This window comes from Ornithodoros turicata, chromosome 5 (assembly GCF_037126465.1).
Source record: "Ornithodoros turicata isolate Travis chromosome 5, ASM3712646v1, whole genome shotgun sequence".
NCBI classification, from domain to species: Eukaryota; Metazoa; Arthropoda; class Arachnida; order Ixodida; family Argasidae; genus Ornithodoros; species Ornithodoros turicata.
Window position 1 is genome coordinate 68,229,618 of NC_088205.1, and position 24,983 is coordinate 68,254,600.

The 24,983-nt window shown below is 46.6% G+C and overlaps 1 protein-coding gene across 2 annotated transcripts in view; it reads right to left on the reverse strand.

Annotated features, from left to right (window-relative positions):
• Positions 1-3,178: 3,178 nt before the first annotated feature.
• LOC135394644 (sushi, von Willebrand factor type A, EGF and pentraxin domain-containing protein 1-like) overlaps positions 3,179-24,983 on the reverse strand; it is a 33,777-nt gene continuing 11,972 nt past the window's right edge. The window contains exons 8-27 of one of the 2 annotated variants that reach the window (XM_064625486.1): positions 24,843-24,965; positions 24,601-24,756; positions 24,351-24,485; positions 20,331-20,453; positions 19,911-20,045; positions 17,539-17,688; positions 15,905-16,027; positions 15,488-15,622; positions 12,057-12,206; positions 10,424-10,546; positions 9,929-10,054; positions 9,740-9,862; positions 9,465-9,659; positions 9,188-9,382; positions 8,830-9,081; positions 8,275-8,411; positions 5,435-5,537; positions 3,756-3,941; positions 3,587-3,667; positions 3,179-3,497 (exon numbers count right to left, since the gene is read on the reverse strand). In XM_064625486.1, the coding sequence (XP_064481556.1) occupies positions 3,334-3,497; positions 3,587-3,667; positions 3,756-3,941; positions 5,435-5,537; positions 8,275-8,411; positions 8,830-9,081; positions 9,188-9,382; positions 9,465-9,659; positions 9,740-9,862; positions 9,929-10,054; positions 10,424-10,546; positions 12,057-12,206; positions 15,488-15,622; positions 15,905-16,027; positions 17,539-17,688; positions 19,911-20,045; positions 20,331-20,453; positions 24,351-24,485; positions 24,601-24,756; positions 24,843-24,965 (2,915 nt within the window). In that variant the 3' untranslated portion in view covers positions 3,179-3,333. The remainder of the gene's footprint in view (positions 3,498-3,586; positions 3,668-3,755; positions 3,942-5,434; positions 5,538-8,274; positions 8,412-8,829; positions 9,082-9,187; positions 9,383-9,464; positions 9,660-9,739; positions 9,863-9,928; positions 10,055-10,423; positions 10,547-12,056; positions 12,207-15,487; positions 15,623-15,904; positions 16,028-17,538; positions 17,689-19,910; positions 20,046-20,330; positions 20,454-24,350; positions 24,486-24,600; positions 24,757-24,842; positions 24,966-24,983) is intronic. The other variant, XM_064625487.1, reaches the window with a different exon arrangement.

Sequence of the window (24,983 nt, forward strand, 5' to 3'; positions counted from 1 at the left end):
TAATTCGTGCCGCCTCGCAGAGGATGACGACGAAAGTCACTTCCACTTTTCGCAGATCACGGTGCTAAAAACTGTCACCCTTCGTTTTTCTTTTTTTCCTGATATACACACATTTGGTATGGTCAAGTCTTACAGAGCACTACGCAGAAAAACGAGTGCTGTGTCTTGCAGTGTTTGCAGTTTCTTTTTATCCGTTGCAGGTTTCTCATTCGGCATTCTAATGATCGCCGTGGAGGGATACAAAGTAGTGCATGCCTGCTCTTCGTTCTTAGGGCGAGGGCAGTACTATTTTTGAAGCGTGATGTAGGCAAGGATTGCGCTTGTCCCATCCTAGTGTTGGCAATACAAAAAGCCATGAAAGCTACACAGAGGCCGTTTTTGCAGGTGGGTTACTGTAAACACATTTTCTATGCGACGTATTAATCTTCGCGAATTTCTCGACCGCTAAAAAATCGTGAAAAATTGTACTAGCGAACACAGCTTGACGTTTAACCCCCGGGCCTAATCCTTGGTGTTGGATATTAGCGAAGGGCACCTCGACATCTGTTGGCTCTTTATTAGGGGCGCCACACGGGCCAGAGGTGATCTCTGCAGCCCAAGGAGCGACATTGTTGAGCACTGATCAACAGTAGGTAGCGTGTGGCTCTCCACGGGCGCGTCGTCTACTTGAACCTGGTATCCAGGGGGCTCAGACGTCTCCCCGGTGGTAAGAGGAGCGAACACTTCGTCGATTCGCGAAGGTGCAGCAGGTTGTGTGGGGCTACTTGCTTGGTGTCGCGGACGTCCCAGGATTGCTTCGGCGTATAGCCCCTGCTGCGTACGCATTCCACAGCCGCGTGATCTCCTCTGCAGCGCCTATATGCAGACTTGCTCTGACTCTTAGCGTGCCCGAACGTGCAGCAACGCTCGCAGAATGAGGTAGTACATGTGGTTCGAAAATGACCTTCTTTCTTACATCTGGGGCACACATGGACAACGCCAGGGTATTCATAGGTGATGAGGTACTCCCTCACCCGAACAAAGTTTGGCGGCGGGTTATTATATGACATTTCCATTTTAACGACTTGTTCCAGCCTTAGCCTTTCTACTCCCGGGATATATGCCATCTTGAATGTCAATGGCCGTTCCGCATACTTAAGCAACGCGTGCCCAAGAAGCTCGTTCCTCAGGAACAAGGGCATTCTCAGACAAGTGACGATGACAGTGTGGGGCCCAAGGGGATGCACCGGCAAAATACGACGGTTGACACGGACGCCTCCCAAGTCACGGGTCATGTGGAGGGCTGCGCGCGTTTCTACACAACCCTGGAAGGCATTGCCGCCCTCATGCTGAACGCCGTAAAGTCGCTCTCTCCTACCAGTTCGACGATGCCGTCAATAAACTGGTCAACGCTGACGTCTTCCGGAAGCTGAACGTCAGTTCCCTGGATGGTGGTTTGCCGGCGGTGGTGGGTTGTCGCAAGCCGCCCTGCGTCACTGCAAAGTTCGGTGCTGGAAACCAAATAGGCCTAGCTGTTGCAGAACACGTCCAGTCACAACCACTTCTTTTTGTAATGCTGACTCTATGAGATGAGCCACAGAAGATTGTGTACATTTCGTCGTATTGCCAACTGTAGGATGGCACAAGCGAGAGCTTGTATTGTTGACTGATAAGATGAGTCACAGAATTCGTGTGCCCATCGCCCTTATCGTTTTAGCCTACCATTGCCTTGTATTGTTGACTCTATGAGATGCCTACCATTCCCTCTAATTTACTGATTGCCCACATCACATTCTGACTACACAGACACTACAGACACTATACGGATACTATATACATTGCTTGTCTTGCAGGCGTCTGCAAATTCGATGTCCCTGCTCGCATTCCAGTCAAAGCGAAGGGTGAGGTGTCTAAGTTTAGTATGATTATACACACACACAAAACAACACGGAACAAACACGGAAAAACGAAAACAACAACAACAACAACAACAACACGGAAGTCAGGAATTGCTTGGTGCATCAACTCACCATCAAGATAACGTTTGTGTTTCTTACTGGTTTTGGTACGAGGGAAAAATAAGGCTCAGCGTACACCCCATTCATATTCCACGATTAAACGTTTTACTCAGTTAAACTCTTTTCACACTAGTGGCCACAGATACACCCTCAAAATTGGACTCTGTAACTATGGGTGGTTTTCAAGTTGATGCCGAGGTGCTGCTACGTATGCTGGCTCTTCGAACTTCTGGTCCGAAATGGGAGCCGGTCCCTCATATACCGGAGAGTGCCCCATTCTACAGTTGGCGATACAAGCAGTCCGCCCCCGGGTGGGCCGTGTCTTTGAACGAGCGGCCTGATAAGAAGGTCGTCGGGGCAGTACCGCTTGCGGGGCTGTTCTGTGAAGATCTTTTCTTACAAATTTCGCTATTGCACTAGATTGTTGAGATACGTATATTGGACCCAGTCCTTATGACTGGACTTCCGCCTCGATGGCAATGCATAGGAAATTTCTCTCAATGGTTTCGCTCAATGGGCTAAATGGTTAGGGAAAGTTTAGGAAGATGAGTACACAATCTCCTCTGGCTGATCTCATGAGTCAACATGAGTCATGGCAAATTCAGTTGCCAGACAAATGCCGTTTACCCCGTATTTTTCCGTCGCCCCGTTTTTTTATAAAGTCCGAATGACACGTTTTTTGAAACACCCTGTATAATTACTTCGGTGTACCTATGACACAATCATGGTGGCTATATCACTTGCACCGCCGTTTTTCGTTCAGAGAAAGTTAGCGTCGTCCTGTTATCATTCTCAGTATCGTAGTACGTACAGCTCGCATCAGGGTTAACTTGAACTCCATCCCACTGGTGGTGCCTAGATGAAATAAGCGGAGAGTGTTTTTGTGACCTATTTACAGTTAGAGGGGTGACTATTGTTACGAAGGCGTTGTTTTCTGCGTTTCTTCGCAGGCTGGTGCGGCGTTCAAGTTAGCTGTGACGCGAACCGTACTGATCAAAGTTTCTGCAGTCACGAATTGCTCCAAAAGACATGCGGAGTTAACGTAACTTTAGTAATGAATGCGACTTGTTTACGTTGTTCAAACTGACATTGCTCAGTGACTTAAGTGCTTTCTGACATCAGCTTCCCCGTCGTCTAATATTTTACAGATCCCTCAGCTATGGCCAGCTAAGAACAGAATGCACTATTTTAAGAACAATTTTACTGGTTCTGTATCCTTCAGTCGCCTTCGGTGGTTAGCGCCGTGCATCGATCTGGTACACCGGTACACCCTGCACGACTTGGTACAACAACCTGTACCGGGTAAAGTAAAACATGTGTGACATCATGCGGTAATTTAAGCGCCACACTGTTCCTTGATGAGTTGTGATGTAGCTGAAGTGAAAGAACTTGGACAGGGCTTGCAATGTGTCTGGCCAAACTCGTCCTGGTAAAACCCTTCCTCGCAGAAAGAGCACATGCTTGTTCCAGCCTCCCAGAACATACCAGGCGGGCATTCCACTGCAATGACCGGTGCACTTTCATTAACTCACGCGCGACCCTACGAGACTGAAATATAGCAGAATACAACATCTCACGCTCAGACTTACGACAGACGTTGGCTTCGTCCTCGAGCTCGTCAAAATATTCCGATCCTGGCATGCAGCTTGTTGATGAAGTGGGCTGAATTGCTGCAATATTTCCATACTTGTCAGTCAGTCAAAATTACACTAGCAACGTCAAGAACAAGGAAGATAAAAGGAGAAAGACAATACTTACGAGAACATTCCGGGATCCAGCTCCTTGGCTCCCAGATGCCAGACAAGTTACACGCATAAACCGTAGGGACGTTGCGAGGAAAACCGAAGCCCGAGTAGCAATACGGCTCGCAGACGACGCCATATAACCAGTCGTTGCAATCGGGATGTCCGTTTTCAATGTCGCGGAGCCAGCCGCATTGTTTGCCTTTATCATGGGGATATCAGTGTGCATGTGATAAGGGAATAAGGCAAATCATAGGGCGTAACACACTGCATCGTAAAGGCACAGCAGGCACACTGGGGCAAACGAAACGAGGTTGAGAAAAAAAAAAGCGCTGTGCACAACTTCACAAGCGAGGCAATCAGTTGCATGTGGACAAGCAGCAGCACGTGACCACTGAAGCAAACATATTGGAGGAAGCATGCAACACAGTCTGCATCAATGTCATAGTTCGCTTATATTTGACTCTTTGACAACAGTGAGCCCTTTCGCCATCACCACCATCACCACTATCACCACCATATTTGGCTCTTCTCTTCGTCCTGTTTTTCTTAATATTGTGTGTAAAAGTCAAAAAATGCTTTCAACTCAGCAGACATCAAGCATAAGCACGACACTATGTTCTTTGTTGCGTTATGCAAGCCACCGAAAGAAGAGATTGAACTCCAAGTCAAAACCAGCATTATCGCACGATATCACATGCAGCAGTGATGGGCAAAGTGCCTCGAAATTGTTACTTTAAGTAAGGTACCACATTGCCAGTGCACTTCAACTAATGTGCAAAGTGCTAGACAAGGTACTTTAAAGTACCCATGAAGTACATTGCCAATTTAGTTTGTATAACCCCAAGTAGTTCGGTATAGTTGTTTTGATGTTCGAGCAAACCTTTAGCAGACATATTTGGCAAGTGCCGTGAAGTACTGCTAGTTAACTGCTGACTCATGAAGATGAACTCAATCAGATGGCATAACTTCCATTTACATACACACGGGCAATCAGCTGCGCTGTGATTGTACCAATTGGTAGTGGGAAAATCCTTAGAAGAACACGGAAGTTATGATAATTTGTGAACATTTCCAGCCTGTCAACGATGGATTTTCTTCTAAAAACCGGTCGAGATACAGAAATAATTTTTTCGTATTACGCGACTTTTCTCTGGAATCGCAATTGGGTACTTGACAGGAAAGTACTGGAGAAAGAGTGCTTTAAGTATGATACAAAGTACGCAGTTTCAAATGTACTCGAAGGAAATACAAGTACTAAGCAACGCACTTAAAGTTGTACTGCAAGTAATCCCTATCACTGCATGCGGCACAACGGCATAATGGATACGTAAGAAAGCTCGTTCTTATTGATTGAAATTATGCGTGCGCGTGACGGCAAAGCATCCGGTAGAATGTGCTGGGCGAGGTTAAGAAGCTCTCTAACGGTATCCTGTGTGTAAGAGGCAGCATGTGCTTCAACCATGATCTAAGCATTGCTGTGCGCAAAAAGGCAATGCATAAACTATGTACGCTACTTGCGGTCGACCGGGATTTAGGGATGCGACTTCAGGGACTGATGGGTACACGACTTCAACGATTTTAGCGCACATTAGAAATGCAAGCAACACACAGCGGGTACAAGCAATTGGAGTCGACACATGGGCAAGCGGTTTTACAAGCAGGGCGCAGTGTAAGCCGGAAGGAGATACTTACTCTGAACGATGACGGCAAACTCGCATGTAACACGATTTCCTGACGTGTCGTATGCAACGTACTGGACGAAGTGCTCGCCTACGGGGAACACAGTGCCGGGTTCCTGTTCAAGGTGGCCAAAAGATGAGAAACATTGTTAGAACGCTTAGTTATTAATTATAGTACATGTCGGTCAGCCAATACGGGTTAAGACGGGACAGTTAGAACCTGGGTGGGCAAGGTGTACGTTAAATACTACTCAGGTACAGCTCCGGTCAACCTTAGTAATAACACTGGAAAAAATGTGGTCTCGTCCCCGAGCGCGATTACGGCAACCCTTGGGACCATGAGGAAATCTTAATTGAACAAAATTATTCTGTTAGCATAAGGCCAGGATTTTGTTCACTTAACGTTGCCCCAGTGCCCCAATGGTGTCTGTTACTGCGGGGAGAAACGAGACCGAATTTTTTCCAGTGTTATTATTAAGGTTAACCAGTCCTGTACCACTACTACTGAAGCGAAAGTACCTAATTCATGTGTAGTACGGTATTTTGTGAATGTCTAGCGCAAAGCCCTTTGACCCATATCCATGTATGTGACAGAACGAATCGTTGCTTATTGTTTTTACGTAGACTACGTTTCTTTTTTTTTTTTTTTTGGTGGGGGGGATACTGGGGAATGGGTATTCTGCAGGATTTATCCTAACGCTGCCATCCTCTCACTCCAAGCCCCTCGCCCCGATAGCCCCATTACGCTGGACCACTAGCGTAGCCTTTCAAGCAGAGTTGTCGGGAACCAGCGCGGTGCATAAGGTCGATCGGCCGACCGGGCCCGGTCGAGCAACAAGGAACCGTTCGGAGTTTCGCCAGAAAGAGTTCTCGCGAACCGGAGTGGAACAACCGCTACGATACGCGGTCTCCCGTCAAGAATATCAGAAAAACATTTTGCCAAGGCACTGAAAGATACTTTCACGGAACAATAATAAACGTACTCCTATACGAATATTCGACGAATGAGACATTAGCGTATAGGTATAGCGGAAAGTGTTCATGGTAACGGTTCCAAGAACATGATAAGTCAATCGCCCTGCTTCATTGAAGGGGGTGACATCACATTGCTAAGCTTAGATTTGGTAACTTCCCTTTTCGTATTGTTTTTGTTGAGCTCTTCCGATGCACTAAAACTAGAAAAGAGAGAGAGAGAGAGAGGAGAAATTGAACTCGTACCCTGACGTGTTCTGCTATTGCTAACATAAATTCTATACTATTCACATGTTCACTAGAAGTCCACTATTCACAATTCCAGTACTTATACCTCACCCTTATTTACTGTGTGCCACCCTTTTGGAGAAAATTGAGTTGGATTTGGATTGAAACGGATATCACTGGTGACAGATCAAAACGACGGATTTTTGCGCCTACTTTTATCAACGTCATCTGCACGAAGAGAGGCATGTCGGGTAAACCCAGAATTGTAGAAATGGTTGCTGGCAGAAGTGATTGGCCAGGAGAGCGGTAGAACTACTCTTCCTAGCAGACGGCTGCCGGTATAAACTTTTACATCACGTAACGTAAATAGATTGAATCAAAAATGCGCAAAAATGTATGTATAAATAAACATCGACGATATAATGCAAAATCCTACGTATCGGATGCGTCTTTCTAGCTATTTTCTTGGGATCGCGGTCTTAACTAGGCCTAACGTTAGCGACGAAACATCTCATTTTCGCGTAAATAATGATGGCGGGGCGAAAGTTGAACCTCATTTTGCAGATGCGTACATAAGGGTTTGTACTCACAGTATGAAATTAAAACAGTCTGTGAAAATTTTTGGTTTCCGCTTCGCCATTCCAAGCACCATCCTCCATTTTGGAGAAATTCTGGTGTCATGGCGACCCCAATGGAAAACGGCCTCCAATGAAATGCGCCCAAGTTTGATTGACAGGTCGAGCATCTTTCTTAGGCTCCTCCCTTTTACACGGCACTGGCGGTCCCCATGGCGGATGCCCGTAGTAGCTACTACAACGGTAGTGGTAGTATTGCGCAGTATAAGGCAATTACGTCAGCGTCTTACAGAGCATCTGTGACGTTCAAGCCCACGTTTTAGCTGTCAAGAAGGCAGTACCGGCAATGTAAAAATGCCGCAAACTATGCATGAGATATGGCTTCGATTGAGCAATTACCGGTACGAGGGTGTTGGAAATGAAAATTGACGGCGACTCCGTTGAATGAAAATTCAAAGTCCTTTAACGAAGATTCCGTTTTTGCATTCCTTGCTGTCCCGACCGAAATGCATGCGTTTCCAACAGGATTATTCGAAGTGTTCTGACAACCGAATCCGCTTAGTGCGAATGGCGAGCGCGCGGAATCCGAACGACAAACCAGGTTTACAATGGCAATTGATGTTCTGAGGCTCGAACACATAGAAGGGACAAATACATACAAATCCTCAAGTGCCTAGAAGTTCATGATGAAAGAAGGAAGTCACTGAAAAGATTAGCCAGCTGCAGGACTCGAACCCACATCCTCTGGATTACCGATTTGCGATTTTTTGTCTCTCTCACTCTCTCTTTTTCACGCCATCTTAACTTTCCATATAACTTAAAAGGCTGCCAAGGTGCTCATCACCAACGTTTGTTTGCTTGCTTGACACTTTTTAAAGTCTCCCACTATGTACCAACGGGCTTGCGAAGCTATACGGTGACCATTTTTGTGACGCTTCCGCTCTTATCGAACTTACGCGTATATACATTTTTCCTTCTGGTCCCGTCGACATAACTAACTAGAGTTCACTCTACTTCACCCTTGGGATGCACATATGCCTCTGCATTAAAAATGAAGACATATTAGTACGAGTATTACCTTGGACTTCTTGACAACGTCCACGTCCACATTGTCCTCAAATTCAGGTTCTTCCCAACGGACTACAGCTCCTTCAAGGCGTGTCGCGTAAACATGAACGCTTCCGGGGCAGCTCAGAATATTGGGAGGCTCTTTGTCTGCAAAGAAGAAACCGTAGGCTACAGTATTCGAGAGCGTAATCATCCGCCTGCATCAGCACAACCAAGTGCAGCATTGTTTCTTAAATCGGTGTCTGGGATCCCTTTTGTTACGTCGTCGTTGAGCTCTGCCAACGAACACTATATAATGCAACGTGGTTTTCAATATGTGATGATGATATGCAAATCTGTAGCATGCGCGTAGGATGTGTTAGGTGTGTTTAGAAGGCAACCTGGGAAGATGTTCTCTAATTGCTGTTATCGTCCATGTACACACACATGCACACACACACACACGCACAAAAAGCAGCCTACTCCTATCCGACTTTCCCGATTCCTTTTCAATACGGTGTTTTCAGTGTAGAGGGGCTAGTAGAGCTACCTACGGTATAGAGCACATTTGAAAGAAGACACTAACCAAGAATTTCGACCACAAAGGTACAGCTGGCTTCCCTTCCAGTCTCCGGGTCTCTTGCAACGTATGTCACCGTATGGCTTCCAAAATGAAAATCTCCTTTGTAGTCTTTGAGGTACCCCGGATGTACTACAATGTTATCAGCATCTACATTTGTCGACACTGGTCTGGGCAACTCAACTCTGCCATGGTCACTACCGCTTGGCAGCACCGCATGTACATCTTGTGGACACGTTATTGAGACTTCAGAACGTCCTGCAATAAAACACGGAGCTATGTACCGTTCCAGAATAACAGTTTCGAAATCACATGCACGTGACATATTAAAGCAGTTCAGACAACCATAGCAACAACTGCATACTTCTCTTGCAAGTGGGAGGTTCATGCTTCCACGTTGCAGTCCTCTTGCAAGTATTCACGATCTTTCCAGATAAGATGAAGCCCTCGTCGCATGTGTAAGTACACCTCGATGACACGACGTTCCCGGCGTCACTCAGGCAACGCTCTGGTAAGACTCTGCCATGCTCGGGATTTTTCAGCGGTGGACAATATTTTGCTGCCAGAATAGTGTAAAGTTTAAGTCATCTTTCGAAACGAAGCTGACCTGTACTGGATACAAGCAGCGGGAACCACGATACCTGAACAAGAAGGAAAGGCGTGCCTCCATGTGCCATTTTCGAGGCATTCGTTTCTTGGTGTCCCTTCTCGTCCATATCCTTTCGCACACCGAGAATTACAAACGGTCCCAACTCGTGCAAACTTTCCCTTCTCTATCTCAGGAACGCATTTCGTTATGCCGTTCGCTACTTCCACAAAGGCTGGACAGGTGACACCTGGTTGAGAAAGGCATATACTGAGACACTAGGAGATAACGCGTTCGAATTATGTCTTCTAACGGCAGCAGCAACCGTACCAACGCAACTACGGAGATCCGAGGAAATTTTGGAGCCTTTGGGACAGGTACAAAAGTGGCCACCAGGAATGTTGACACAGTCGCGTTCGCAGCCGCCGTTGTTGTTCACACACTCATCGATGTCTACGTCGTAAAAGAAGACGATCAGCATGTGACCCTTTTTGGAATGCATTTACATTAACACTTTACCCGTGCAGGAATGCCCGTCCGCAGAGGAAAGCTCAAAGCCAGTCCAACATGTGCACACGTAACTTCCCATGGTATTCACGCATCCCTGGTCACAGGGGTACGGCAGTTTAGCGCACTCGTCAATGTCTGAAAGAATAAGAATGTTAGTTTTTGGACCACACTGAATACTTAATAAACGTAACAGGTATAGGTTTTCAGCTATGTCTTGGTTGTTAGCAGAATACATGTGGCCTACACTGACGCACTAGAGTTGGTTGAACACTAACGCATCATCCTCATAACGAACCAGACAAGGACGGAAAGAAGACGACAGGGACAGGCACGAGCTGGTAATGAAGATTCTACACCAACGAGCCGAAGCTTCTGACGCATATCATGAAGCTTAAGAAGGCGTTAACAACGACTTGTAAGGCATTACCATAACCTCTCTTCTCTTGTATCATACACGGATCATGTACCGACAGAGAAAGTGAATAAGTGAAAGTTAAGGCCCACCAACACAGGTCATGCCGTCTGCAGCCAAAGCGTATCCGCGGTCACAAGTGCAGTAGACGCTCCCCTGGGTGTTAACGCAATGCTGAGAACACCTGAGTTCTCCAGTGCGGCATTCATTAACATCTGCAATTATACCAGAAGAAGGAAAGAAATGGGAGAGGCTTGTCACTCATTTCAACAGTATGTCCGAAAATGGGACTCATGTATCTGAACATAATTTTCCGTCACGTGCAAGCTGGTAGCCCTTCTCGCAATTGCACAGGTAGGAGCCGGGGGTGTTAGCGCAAACTTGCGAACAGCTATGACGCTGCTCTTGGCATTCGTCAATATCTGCAGTCAAGTGTAGACGACAGTAGTATACGTTCAAGAGGCATTTGAAGCACGACTACAAGTACCAGTAGCAGTCACACTCATCCATAAAAACGCAGCAAATCTTCTTTAAACCGTACACAGCTTGTGTAAACAAGCTCATGACGTGTCCATAGCTTTTGTACATTTTATTCAGAACCACGTGTAGAAAGTGTAGATGTTTGGACGAGCCTGACAAATTGCAAATAGTGTCCCGTTCATCATCTCACAATAAAGTTGTTGTTGTTGTTTTGCAAATAGTTCCCATATGTATGCAGCATCGTAGAGACTACCTGTGTGCCTTTCACATCACGTGTGGTATTCACAGCATAGTGGCGTTCCCGCTTGGGGCAAGTTGACTCTCCCCACTGCAGTCACTGCGGTGCTGTAGAAGATCTCGAGCATTTCTTCTCCATTGCCCAAACTACAAACCTTCCCGAACCGTACTCTCCGGATCCTTTAACGAGCTAGACTCTCGCCCCCTCTCTCTCACAAAATTGCTTGGTCCCCGGGCACATCCAGCCCACCAACGCTCTGCCCTCAAAGCCCTCTTCACCTTTCTGGATACCATAGGGCTTCGATCCTTATTGTGAAGGGGCTTATTATTTCCTTCCCCGCATCACCGCCAGCAATGGGGTAGAGTATCGCCCCTGGCGATGAAACTCCCCTGGCGATGAAACTCCCCTGTCATCATCTTGTAATAAAGTTGTTGTTGTTGTTTTGTAATATTTATTAAATTAAGTACAGCACGAGCGCTCTAGAACAAAAGTGTTTAGAGTGACAGATGTTTAGATGAACAGTGTCATACTATGTGGTATAACAGTGGTATACCATGGCATCGTGGTATGGTGTACCATGCCAATGATGAGGTCGGCACCCAGAAGAAGAACAGTCTCTGTTCCAAATATCGGCGGCTCTCGTCCTGAGGCTTTGCTAGATTTCTACCAGTCTACAGTGTTTAGAGAAGCTTTACATAGTTCTAATCCACAGAATCTTCTTCAGATACTCAAGTGAACACCACAATGAAGAATCACGTATTTTGACGCAGTATACCTACAACGGACAATAATCACAATCACGCAAAGCCACCTTGTACCTGTTCAACATTCTATTTACCTGTCCAGCCATCTGTCCAGGTGCTCGTATTGCTTCCAAGATAGTAGACGATTAAGTGATCGCTGACGGCGGTGCGCGCTGTATATTGCTTGTCGACATTTTGGAACATTAATATGACTTACTATACGAAGGCTGTTCTTGAAAACATTTACAAAACAAACACGCTCACCAACACATCTTCCATAGGCATCATGTTCGAAGCCATCCTCACAGGTTGAAACAGGTCGGGAAGTTGGTACAGGCACAGTCGGCTCAGGTGTTGGTTCGTTTCCAGGGAAGATGATTTCACCGTCAGGTTTCTCTGCGTCTTTCGTAACAGCTGTCGAACGCGAACACACGCATATGAAATGATGACGGTGAACCTTAACCAACTATGTAGTGGTGAGATGCATTGATGTAGCTGACATAAATTACATTTGGTCGTCAGTGAGGGCAGCTTAGTTTCCGTACGTATATGTGTGCAACGACCGCAGGTATTTCTTAAATTTGTGTGGTCAAAACTAGAGGTACATGAAGAAAAGCAGAAAAACTGTCCGCATTTTTACAATTTTGTTCAGACACAAAAGCAGTTTCAGTTTAAGTTTTGCGACCATCAACGACGGCAGTTTCATGTGGTTCAGCGCCGAGCACCGACATCCGGTGCCTGACGTTGCTTGCGCTGTTCCTTGGTTTCGGCAACTCGTCGCCTTCGCTCAGAACACGACTTCGTTTGCTGCCTGCTTGACCCTGCACTCATACTCTATTCACGCTTGATTGGGTACTGAATTCAGCCAATACCCGCCTTGCAAACTCGCAAGTTCAGACTCGCCCACGTATCTGGCGCGCCACCAAAACGGCGAAGACCGCTGCCGCTCCATGACCTAATTTCTGTTACTCTCAGCTCTCCAATGTCCTCCTCCTCTCTCACGCGTCGTACTTCCCTTTCCGTGTTTTGACCACCTATCGACATCAACTCTCTTCCTCGGAACGCCGGTTCTAATGCTAACACATTATAAAATGCCGCATGTGGTCGTAGTTGTGGGGCGAATCCATCGCTTCACTCCTGGATGCCATTTGCTCAAACGTTGTCACACAGCACCATCTCGCGGGCTGTAGATTTTCTTATTGGTTATGCGAACCATGAGCGCCATCAGAATGTGATGGCGATTTCGGGTGATGCATTTGGGGCACTTTCTTCTGCCCCGAACCCGAGGGGCAAAGTCGGGTACTGCTGTCAGAGCAAGAGCCGCGTGTTTGGGTGATACAAAACGCGCCTCAAGACTCAAGAGCGGTTTTTTGGCTCTTGCTGCGAGCGGTCGAGCCAGAACAAGAACTGCCGAACTGCCCTCGACTCACTTCATCAACTCATGACGGCGAGCACGCGCATATATGCACCTCGCGAGTGTCGTCTGCTGCATATTGCTCCTCCGGCTGTGTGCCTGTCAATCTTTTTTGCTGAACAGCACGGTTTTCGCAAGGGTTTCTCTTGTGAAACCCAACTGTCGCTATTTACTTTTGATATTAGCTCTAACATGGACAGAGGTATCCAAACCGATGCCATTTTTCTTGACTTTAAAAAGGCTTTCGATTCTGTTTCTCATCCTGGCCTCATCTACAAGCTTTCGTTACTAAACCTTGATCCCCACGTGTACAACTGGATTGTGTGTTACCTCTCTAATCGAACACAGGCTACCATTGTGAATGATTCCCTTTCTGACTTCCTTCCTGTTACTTCAGGCGCCCCATAGGGATCTGTCCTCGGGCCCCTGCTATTTCTTATTTTCATTAATGATCTCCCGCATTCCATCTCATCCTCTATTCGCTGACGACTGTCTATTGTACCGCCCCATACTGTCATCCTCTGACCAAGTGGCACTCCAGCAGGACCTTGTGGCTCTCTTTAACTGGTGTGCTACTTGGGGTCTTCCTCTTAATGCTTCAAAGTGTTGTTATATTCCCTTTTCACGGTCTAGGTCACCACTAACACGTCAGTATCTCACAGGCCAGGATGTCATCCGTGAGTCTCATACTTACAAGTACTTGGGGCTCCATTTCTCCTCAAACCTCTCTTGGTCAGATCATATTATACCATTGTTCGCGATGCAAATTGCAAACTTGGTTTCATCCGTCGCCACCTTAAACTTGCTCCACCTGAGGTGAAACGTCTTGCATACCAAACACTAGTCAGGCCGAAGTTGGAATATGCATGTAGTATCTGGGATCCTTACCAGTCAACACTCGTGGACCTTCCTGAATCCTTACAGAATCGGGCAGCTCGCTTTATTTTATCGGACTATTCTTTTCCGTCCAGTATTACATCTTTAAAGGCCTCTATCAATCTTCCTCCTCTTGCACACCGTAGGAAATACTTTTGTCTGTGTTTATTCCACAAATTCTACTACACCACAACCATCCGTCCAGGGTACATCACTATGGCCCACTACATCTCCTCTGGGATCGATCATGCCCATAAAATCGACCACATCCCATGTCGTACATCTCATTTCCAATTTTCTTTCTTCCCCCAAACCATCAGTGCTTGGAACGACCTTCCCCAGTCTATCGTAGCTAACTCCGACTTTTCAGTTTTTCGCAGCCAGCTAGCTGCCAGTTTTGGTGTCTAATTTCCCTATCATCGCATATGTTTTCATAACGTTTTAACATAAGTGTTTTTTTTTGTTTTTGTTTTTTTGCAAAGTATTCATTTGCTTGGGTTCTGTATCATATACTTGCTGATGTAACCTCCCCCTCACACAACGCCCCCCGAGGGCACGTGAGGTATTGTCATAAATAAATAAAAATAAATAAATATGTTTCTGTTGCGTTCACCATTGACGGTATGAATCTTTACGAAAGTAGTATCGATGAAAGTTCGATTGACACCGATTTTGCGAATGACACAGAAGAAGATGTGAAAGATGTTTCTCGCAAGCTATGCTTATGATCCAGATTACAACAAGCGAAAGTGCACAACAACGCCACCGACGCTGCTGGAGGTTCTCGAACGCACAGTGAGTAGCGAGCGCAGCGACCCTCGTAGAAGAGCAGTAGAGCCGGTAGAGCGTCCGACAAATTCGGGTGACGACTGCCCCAGAGCGACTCCCGCGTAAAGCGTGCACTGAACATGGGCGCTCTCGCTCGGATTACCAGACGCATCACCCGAAATCCCCATGAGTCTCAAAGGAGCCCTGAGGCGATCCCCAATATCTTTTTTTTGTTTTGTTTTTGACAGTAGTGTGTTGTGCAACGAACTCCTGTGAGCTCCTGCGAAAGAACGACGGGCGTGCAAGGCCCCTGTTGCACAAAGCTTTAAAAGAATCATCCACTCTCGGAAATAGCGTATCAGAAAATGAGCGAATAAAGAGGGTACGTCGTGACGTAGCGTGCTCCCCTGTCACGTGACTCGTGACGTAGGCCGCCGCAGCTCAAGCGGGTTATTAGCCGCGCGTGACTTTTTTTTTGCAATTTTGACTACGTAACTTATCCTCTTCTACCATACTACAGCCAATGAAGTCTCCGTTGCCGTCTGAAGGTCATGTCCGTCCCGGAGATTTTACGAAAAAACTCGTCTCGTTCAGTCTTCCCGCATTCACAGCCCCATAGTTTCCAAGATGGACATACTAGTTTCGTCCCTGGTGCTTGCTGTGGTTGTTGCATACTGTGCTGCTGCTGGGACGCAGCGGAAACTACCCATAGTGTTTACACATTGACCGTAGCAATGGCTTTCAATACCAGGCAGGCTGCACTCGTCGATATCTAAAAGAAAAAGTGACGAAAACACCAACTTTATTTGGATGATGATGATGATGATGGGATGTTTCAGTGCAACAAAGAGAACAAAAAACATAGAAGAAATGAGTTGAAATCTGAGAATACAACGGGTGTAAACATTCGTTAATGGGAACTGTGAACAAGGTGTTTAGATGAAATTCTTCAGTGAACTCCATTGTTAATGTGTTCATATATGCTACAGTGCCACAACGAATGTCTTTACACCAACGAAAACAGAACACCGAAGTGAATTTCAAGCTTGCATACCTGAGCAGGTTTTGTTATTTATGTCCAGCTTGAACCCAGGTTTGCAGTAGCAAAGCGCCGATCCGACTTTGTTGTAGCAATAGTGCATACAGCCAAAGTTGTTTTCATCGCACTCGTTTATATCTGGAAATGAAGAAGCAGTTTTCAGAAACGAACAGCGCCAGTAAAAGCAAGCAAGTCAGGCGAATTGACCTGACGCCAGGAATCGAACCTGGGTCCTCTCATTTGCGGCCAGATATGCTACTGCTGCACAACGACAGCACTTTATTGTTTCAAAACTGATTTTAATATATCAGTGGTATATACAAGAGGCAGTGTAGAACAATGGGTATGTACACCATGTACTGTTTGGGACACGGTTCTCTAAAACCTCCAACCCGTGACGGACCCTCTATCGGCGATGTCGCGCACGAAGGAACTGTACCAATACCCCACGAGCGGAGGCCGCGCTCAACTGCTCTCCCTAGCAAATGCCACCTAGATACATAAGACCTGCTTCTTGTCTCCTCTCCCTCCTTCGCTACGTGGACATATAAAGTCAGAATTCGTCTACTACAGCGATTCGCTATTCTGCGAATTCAAGAACTCGCAAATGATTGCAGCTAACTTGGAACCTGTAGACTTGAATCTGTAGACACAAAGTGCGACACGCGTTCCAGAAAATCAATCTTGAGAAAGATATGGGACCGTTTTGCGCATTATTTTAAAGTTGTTCCATTCAGTACGCAGGGACGTTCCATCACTACTCGCAAACGACGGTGGTTCGTCTCCATGGCTACGACCGCTGAAAGCACGTTCGTGATTGGCTACGGCCGTTGAAAACACGATCCCGATTGGTTGACTCTTTAGTTGTTACGTCACGTCGACGAGTGAGCAGACTTTATCTAGGTGGTGTTGCCCTAGCAGACGACGCCGGGTATGCGAGGGTACTCTCTCCCGACACGTCGCGTTGCGTGGCCTTACCTCGGGGACTGTATTGGTACAGTTCCTTCGTGCGCGACCTCGCCGATAGAGGACTGCTCGGTCACGGGCCTGTCATCATCTTGTAATAAAGTTGTTGTTGTTGTTTTGTAATATTTATTAAATTAGGTACAGCACGAGCGCTCTAGAACAAAAGTGTTTAGAGTGACAGATGTTTAGATGAACAATGTTCATACTATGTGGTATAACAGTGGTATACCATGGCATCGTGGTATGGTGTACCATGCCAATGATGAGGTCGGCACCCAGAAGAAGAACAGTCTCTGTTCCAAATATCGGCGGCTCTCGTCCTGAGGCTTTGCTAGATTTCTACCAGTCTACAGTGTTTAGAGAAGCTTTACATAGTTCTAATCCACAGAATCTTCTTCAGATACTCAAGTGAACACCACAATGAAGAATCACGTATTTTGACGCAGTATACCTACAACGGACAATAATCACAATCACGCAAAGCCACCTTGTACCTGTTCAACAATCTATTTACCTGTCCAGCCATCTGTCCAGGTGCTCGTATTGCTTCCAAGATAGTAGACGATTAAGTGATCGCTGACGGCGGTGCGCGCTGTATATTGCTTGTCGACATTTTGGAACATTAATATGACTTACTATATGAAGGCTGTTCTTGAAAACATTTACAAAACAAACACGCTCACCAACACATCTTCCATGGGCATCATGTTCGAAGCCATCCTCACAGGTTGAAACAGGTCGGGAAGTTGGTACAGGCACAGTCGGCTCAGGTGTTGGTTCGTTTCCAGGGAAGATGATTTCACCGTCAGGTTTCTCTGCGTCTTTCGTAACAGCTGTCGAACGCGAACACACGCATATGAAATGATGACGTTGAACCTTAACCAACTATGTAGTGGTGAGATGCATTGATGTAGCTGATATAAATTACATTTGGTCGTCAGTGAGGGCAGCTTAGTTTCCGTACGTATATGTGTGCAACGACCGCAGGTATTTCTTACATTTGTGTGGTCAAAACTAGAGGTACAAGAAGAAAAGCAGCAAAACTGTCCGCATTTTTACAATTTTGTTCAGACACAAAAGCAGTTTCAGTTTAAGTTTTGCGACCATCAACGACGGCAGTTTCATGTTGTTCAGCGCCGAGCACCGACATCCGCTGCATGACGTTGCTTGCGTTGTTCCTTGGTTTCGGCAACTCGTCGCCTTCGCTCAGAACCCGATTTCGTTTGCTGCCTGCTTGACCCTGCACTCATACTCTGTTCACGTTTGATTGGGTACTCGAATTCAGCCAATACCCGCGTTGCAAACTCGCAAGTTCAGACTCGCCCACGTATCTGGCGCGCCACCAAAACGGCGAAGACCGCTGCCGCTCCATGACCTACTTTTTGTTACTCTCAGCTCTGCAATGCCCTCCTCCTCTCTCACGCGGCGTACTTCCCTTTCCGTGTTTTGACCACCTATCGACATCGACTCTCTCCCTCGGAACGCCGGTTCTAATGCTAACACATTATAAAATGCCTCATGTGGTCGTAGTTTTGGGCGAATCCATCGCTTCCCTCCTAGATGCCATTTGCTCAAACGTTGTCACACAGCACGATCTCGCGGGCTGTAGATTTTCTTATTCGTTATGCGAACCATGAGCCATGATTTCGGGTGATGCATTTGGGGCACTTTTTTCTGCCCTGAACCCGAGCGGCAAAGTCGGGTAATGCTGTCAGAGCAAGATCCGCGTGTTTGAGTGATGCAAAACGCGCCTCAAGGCTCAAGAGCAGTTTTTTGGCTCTTGCTGCGAGCGGTCGAGCCAGAACCAGAACTGCCGAACTGCCCTCAACTCTCTTCTTCAACTCGTGACTGCGAGCATGCGCATATATGCACCTAGCGAGTGTCGTCTGCTGCATATTGCTCCTCCGGCTGTGTGCCTGTCATATGTTTCTGTTGCGTTCACCATTGACGGTATGAATCTTTACAAAAGTAGTATCGATGAAAGTTCGATTGACACCGATTTTGCGAATGACACAGAGGAAGATGTGAAAGATGTTTCTCGCAAGCTATGCTTATGATCCAGATTACAACAGGCGAAAGTGCACAACAACGCCAACAACGCTGCTGGAGGTTCTCGAACGCACAGTGAGTAGCGAGCGCAGCGACCCTCGTAGAAGAGCGGTAGAGCCGGTAGAGCGTCCGACAAATTCGGGTGACGACTGCCCCAGAGCGACTCCCGCGTAAAGCGTGCACTGAACATGGGCGCTCTCGCTCGGATTACCAGACGCATCACCCGAAATCGCCATGAGTCTCAAAGGAGCCCTGAGGCGATCCCCAATATCTTTTTTTTTTTTTTTGTTTTTGGCAGTAGTGTGTTGTGCAACGAACTCCTGTGAGCTCCTGCGAAAGAACGACGGGCGTGCAAGGCCCCTGTTGCACAAAGCTTTAAAAGAATAATCCACTCTCGGAAATAGCGTATCAGAAAATGAACGAATAAGGAGGGTACGTCGTGACGTAGCGTGCTCCCCTGTCACGTGACTCGTGACGTAGGCCGCCGCAGCTCAAGCGGGTTATTAGCAGCGCGTGACCTGAGAAAAAAGAAGGAAAAGGCACGGGGCAGGTCGGTACTAGCAAGCAGTAACTGCTTTCTCCCACAGCTTTTTTTTATATTTAATTGCTATTTAATTTAATTTTTATTTAATAATTATTTTAATTAATATTTATTTTAAATTTAATTGCGCTGTAGCAATACACCTCACAACGAAAATATTTTGTATGACGACACGTGATGAACAGCTTGACAAATGAGACAGGGTATCGAGACATGTTAAATGTCACCTCATTGCTCCTTTATAGCTCTAGGACCGATTTCGTCATCAAGATGTGAGATTTCATTGGCTCTTTTTTTTTTGTTGTTGCAATTTTGACTACGTAACTGATCCTCTTCTACCATACTACAGCCAATGAAATCTCCGTTGCCTTCTGAAGGTCATATCCGTCCCGGAGATTTTACGAAAGACTCGTCTCGTTCAGTCTTCCCGCATTCACAGCCCCATAGTTTCCAAGATGGACATACTAGTTTCGTCCCTGGTGCTTGCTGTGGTTGTTGCATACTGTGCTGCTGCTGGGACGCAGCGGAAACTACCCATAGTGTTTACACATTGACCGTAGCAATGGCTTTCAATACCAGGCAGGCTGCACTCGTCGATATCTAAAAGAAAAAGTGACGAAAACACCAACTTTATTTGGATGATGATGATGATGATGATGGGATGTTTCAGTGCAACAAAGAGAACAAAAAGCATAGAAGAAATGAGTTGAAATCTGAGAATACAACGGGTGTAAACATTCGTTAATGGGAACTGTGAACAAGGTGTTTAGATGAAATTCTTCAGTGAACTCCATTGTTAATGTGTTCATATATGCTACAGTGTCACAACGAATGTCTTTACACCAACGAAAACAGAACACCGAAGTGAATTTCAAGCTTGCATACCTGAGCAGGTTTTGTTATTTATGTCCAGCTTGAACCCAGGTTTGCAGTAGCAAAGCGCCGATCCGACTGTGTTGTAGCAATAGTGCATACAGCCAAAGTTGTTTTCATCGCACTCGTTTATATCTGGAAATGAAGAAGCAGTTTTCAGAAACGAACAGCGCCAGTAAAAGCAAGCAAGTCAGGCGAATTGACCTGACGCCAGGAATCGAACCTGGGTCCTCTCATTTGCGGCCAGATATGCTACTGCTGCACAACGACAGCACTTTATTGTTTCAAAACTGATTTTAATATATCAGTGGTATATACAAGAGGCAGTGTAGAACAATGGGTATGTACACCATGTACTGTTTGGGACACGGTTCTCTAAAACCTCCAACCCGTGACGGACCCTCTATCGGCGATGTCGCGCACGAAGGAACTGTACCAATACCCCACGAGCGGAGGCCGCGCTCAACTGCTCTCCCTAGCAAATGCCACCTAGATACATAAGACCTGCTTCTTGTCTCCTCTCCCTCCTTCGCTACGTGGACATATAAAGTCAGAATTCGTCTACTACAGCGATTCGCTATTCTGCGAATTCAAGAACTCGCAAATGATTGCAGCTAACTTGGAACCTGTAGACTTGAATCTGTAGACACAAAGTGCGACACGCGTTCCAGAAAATCAATCTTGAGAAAGATATGGGACCGTTTTGCGCATTATTTTAAAGTTGTTCCATTCAGTACGCAGGGACGTTCCATCACTACTCGCAAACGACGGTGGTTCGTCTCCATGGCTACGACCGCTGAAAGCACGTTCGTGATTGGCTACGGCCGTTGAAAACACGATCCCGATTGGTTGACTCTTTAGTTGTTACGTCACGTCGACGAGTGAGCAGACTTTATCTAGGTGGTGTTGCCCTAGCAGACGACGCCGGGTATGCGAGGGTACTCTCTCCCGACACGTGGCGTTGCGTGGCCTTACCTCGGGGACTGTATTGGTACAGTTCCTTCGTGCGCGACCTCGCCGATAGAGGACTGCTTGGTCACGGGCTGGATATTTTAGACAACTGCGTCCCAAACAGTACATTACAGCACTGGTTTCCAGCGACAACACGAGAAGAACCATCTAACATACACCACCACCCTTGACGGAGGGAGGGAGGCAACGAGGAATCAATACAAAGGGAAACACAACATGTTACTGTCTCAGTATCAACGGCTCCACCCCGAAGGAGGTCAATCACATGCAAACACCACGACAGCACTACTTTCCCTTCAATTACAGTGCCTCAAGTTTGATTTCTGGGCGTTGGAGGCTTACGTGTTTGTCTCGCCCATATTTGTGGCCTGCCTCGGCTACTCTTCGTTGTTCACCAGTAAAACGTTCGTCGCCCACTATTGTCTATAGTTGTCCATGTGTCCCAATACGTGCTACTTGTGACACACTTGTCTGTAACCTGCAGCTCGTGGCCACAGAAAAGCAATCACGCAAGTCATAATTTGCGCAATCACACAACAACCACACGTTGGGAAGCCAAAACGTGTGTAGAAGAACGCGGTATGGCGGCACCCACAGTTCACCGTTCCAAACGGGCAGTTCTGCCTTACTCTGTGCTCGTGGCGGAACCAAGAACAAGAGAAGCTTAAAGATCACTTGTGAAGATGTGAAAATTGACCTTTTTCGCAGCGGCCTATGTGCATGACCTTGAGGAGCCGGAGAGGGTTATCTCCGTCTTCTCTAGATGGCGCAGTATGGGGACGACAGAACTGGGGACCAGAGGGGCGACCACACGAACGGCGCGAGCTCGTCGGTCCCACTCCGGACCGGTTTTGGTCCTTTGTGCTACCCGCATGGAGTCGTTTTGACGCGCTCAGAGCGTGGATCGATGGAGAGCCGACACACACACACACATTTGAAAAAGGACCGTTGTGCACTCTTTAGTCATGGGTCGTCATGATTTTTCTCAGATGTTGAAATAATATGAACTTCTCAACAGCCGCACAGTCCGCAGCGTCCGTCTCCAGAAAAAAGAGGTGGGTAGGGGGTTGCACACTTTGCACTCCTCCCCTCTCCCCGAAGGAAATCCTTGGAACGCCCATTAGCGGAACGGTCCCCTACCGGCGCTGTCTCGCACGAACGAGCTCCAAAATCGTGTCCGAGGGAAGGCCGTATAGTACCGTGTTTAGTGTGCCTGCACGCGCGCCCTCCTCCTCCGTCGTCGTTGAGAGGGTGGGGACTTCCTAGTGAAGGGTCCGCGTCGGCAACTCGGGGCAGCCGCCATTTTTGGGTCATATCTTTCCGTCCTTCTTTCGTTGTTTGGCTCATGCGAAAACAATACAGAGCGCAAAAAGCTACTGAAAACGTGATGTGAAAACGCACATATATATTAGGAATTTATGCACGAAACAGAAGAGAACGGTGGTTTGCGTTGCACCGGTTCAACAAAACGACAAAAGTATGTTTCTTCCAACATAGCTCCGGCACAACAATAATGAGAAGATGGTGAGGAGCAACTTTTATTTAAAACGTTAAAACAGGACTTTTGTGCAGAGCCTGCGCTTCTTCAGGTTGATGAACCTGAAGAAGGCCCTGCACGAAAGTCTTGTTTCAACGTTTTAAATAAAAGTTGCTCCTCACCATCTTCTCATTATTGTTGTGCTACATAGAAAAGCGGATTGCTGACATCGCCTTGTTATCTGTTCCGTTATGACTCCTGAACATCAGGGTTTCTCGATATTTTTCTGCAGAACAGTATTTCATGGCAGACCAGGCACACGTCCTGAACAATATCCGTGGGCATCAGTGTTTGCACGAACTTATTCAAAGTAAGCTCATAAAGGCACTAGCGTTTTGTGAATCCCACAAGGGCAGTCATAATACATTTCTGAAGAAGTTTGCTGGCGTTCGTCTTCAACTGTACCTCAGGTGCGGGAACCAAAACAGTGCACAAAGTTCGTTCAGCAGCAAAACTAGTGCTGCTGTCAACTTATACCATTAACCAGTATATACATACACTGTCCCCTTGCTTCCTTTTTGGAATAGCAAGCCGACTCTGTCTTGCTGACCTTTCCTTTCTTTTCTTGATAATAAACATAACGCCCCTCTTTGCTGGTGTCCAGTAAAGGTGATATAATCTTACAACCGGAATTAAAGTGTGCACTTCTGTAACCTGTCCTATTAGAACAGAACAGAGGTAGAAAGCAAATAAGAAGAGAGAGAGAGAGAGAGAGATAAAAAAGGAAGACGTAGGTCGCACTGGTGCGACCAGCCATAGACTCCTATATACTGATCAGTATATAGGAGGCTATGGACCAGCTGTTCCATGACGCTTGATATGTGAAAGCACTGAATGATTTAAAAGATTACTTCAGCACGTATGCCCTATTGTCTATTTGTTTTCCATAAGTTGTCCGTTTGTTGTTTTCCATAAGCTGTACATTTGTCCATGCGTGAAGACGAATCGGGCTGCGCGAAACGCCCATATTCCCTTACTGTGAAACGACAAAAGAAACCCTTATGTTTGTTGGTGACACGTCGAGTTGAATGCTTAGCCTCACAAACATTTCGTTGAAATGATGAATAAAAGCGAGACCATGGCGGTGGCTTTTCATGCAGATATCGCGCACAGAAAAAAATAAAAGTATACTTATATAAAAAATAATGAAGAAAGCTAGAGAAAGGCTGACAGAGACATAGGTGGACTATCGCAACACACTGCTACCAGCGTAGTTTATGGCCAAAAATGACGGTTGTCCCCACCGTGCCAACGACGACGCAGGAGGACAGCGCGCATGCAGGCACTCTAGCCGTGTTTAATACCATGCGCCACACAGCGCCACCAAGGCAAAGTAGTCGGGCGTCGTCTGCTTGCAATTCCCCCACTACCTTTGCTGTCTGCTGGCCATCCCTTGGAGTCGATTTTTGAAAGTTCCTTCGTGCGCTACACCGCCAATACGGGAACGTTCCACCACGAGCTGGAGACCACAAACAAGTGCGTCGCAAGCAGAACACTAGGGTAGAAAAACTTGGACAACTTACCAACGCACGACCTTCCATCTTGATGAAGCTGAGTCCCAGGTTGACGACATTCGCACCTGTGCGTTCTGTTGCCTAGGTTGACACAAATGTCCCCGCAAGGTCGCAGACCATTGTTGCTAGAGCACGGGTCAGGTACTGACGCGAAACAACCAAAGTTCGCTCACGAACCGTAAAGACAGTATTTGGCATGCAGCTATGATTCCACAGCAAGACGCTTCAGGCATGCATTACGTAGAAGGGCATCACGTACCTGACACCTTATGACAGGCTCTTGAATCGTCGCTCAAAGTATATCCTGTCCAACAATAACATTTGACTGCCCCATTTTTGTTTTCACAGCCTTGTGAACAGCCTCCGTTATAAAAATGACAGGGATTCTGTGTAGGCAATGGTAACGAAGGTTCCTCTGTAAAGTGAATCGACAATAAAAATATAAAAGGAAAACAGTATCATAAAGACGTAATTAGGTGAAATGCTGAACTGGGCACATACGAATACAAGACCTCCCATCGGTGTCCAGCTTGTAGCCACGACGACAGTCGCATCGGTGTGACCCTTCGTAATTTATGCAAATATCCTGGCACCCGCCTTTATCACTCATACATTCGTCGACGTCTACGAAAGAAAAAGAAC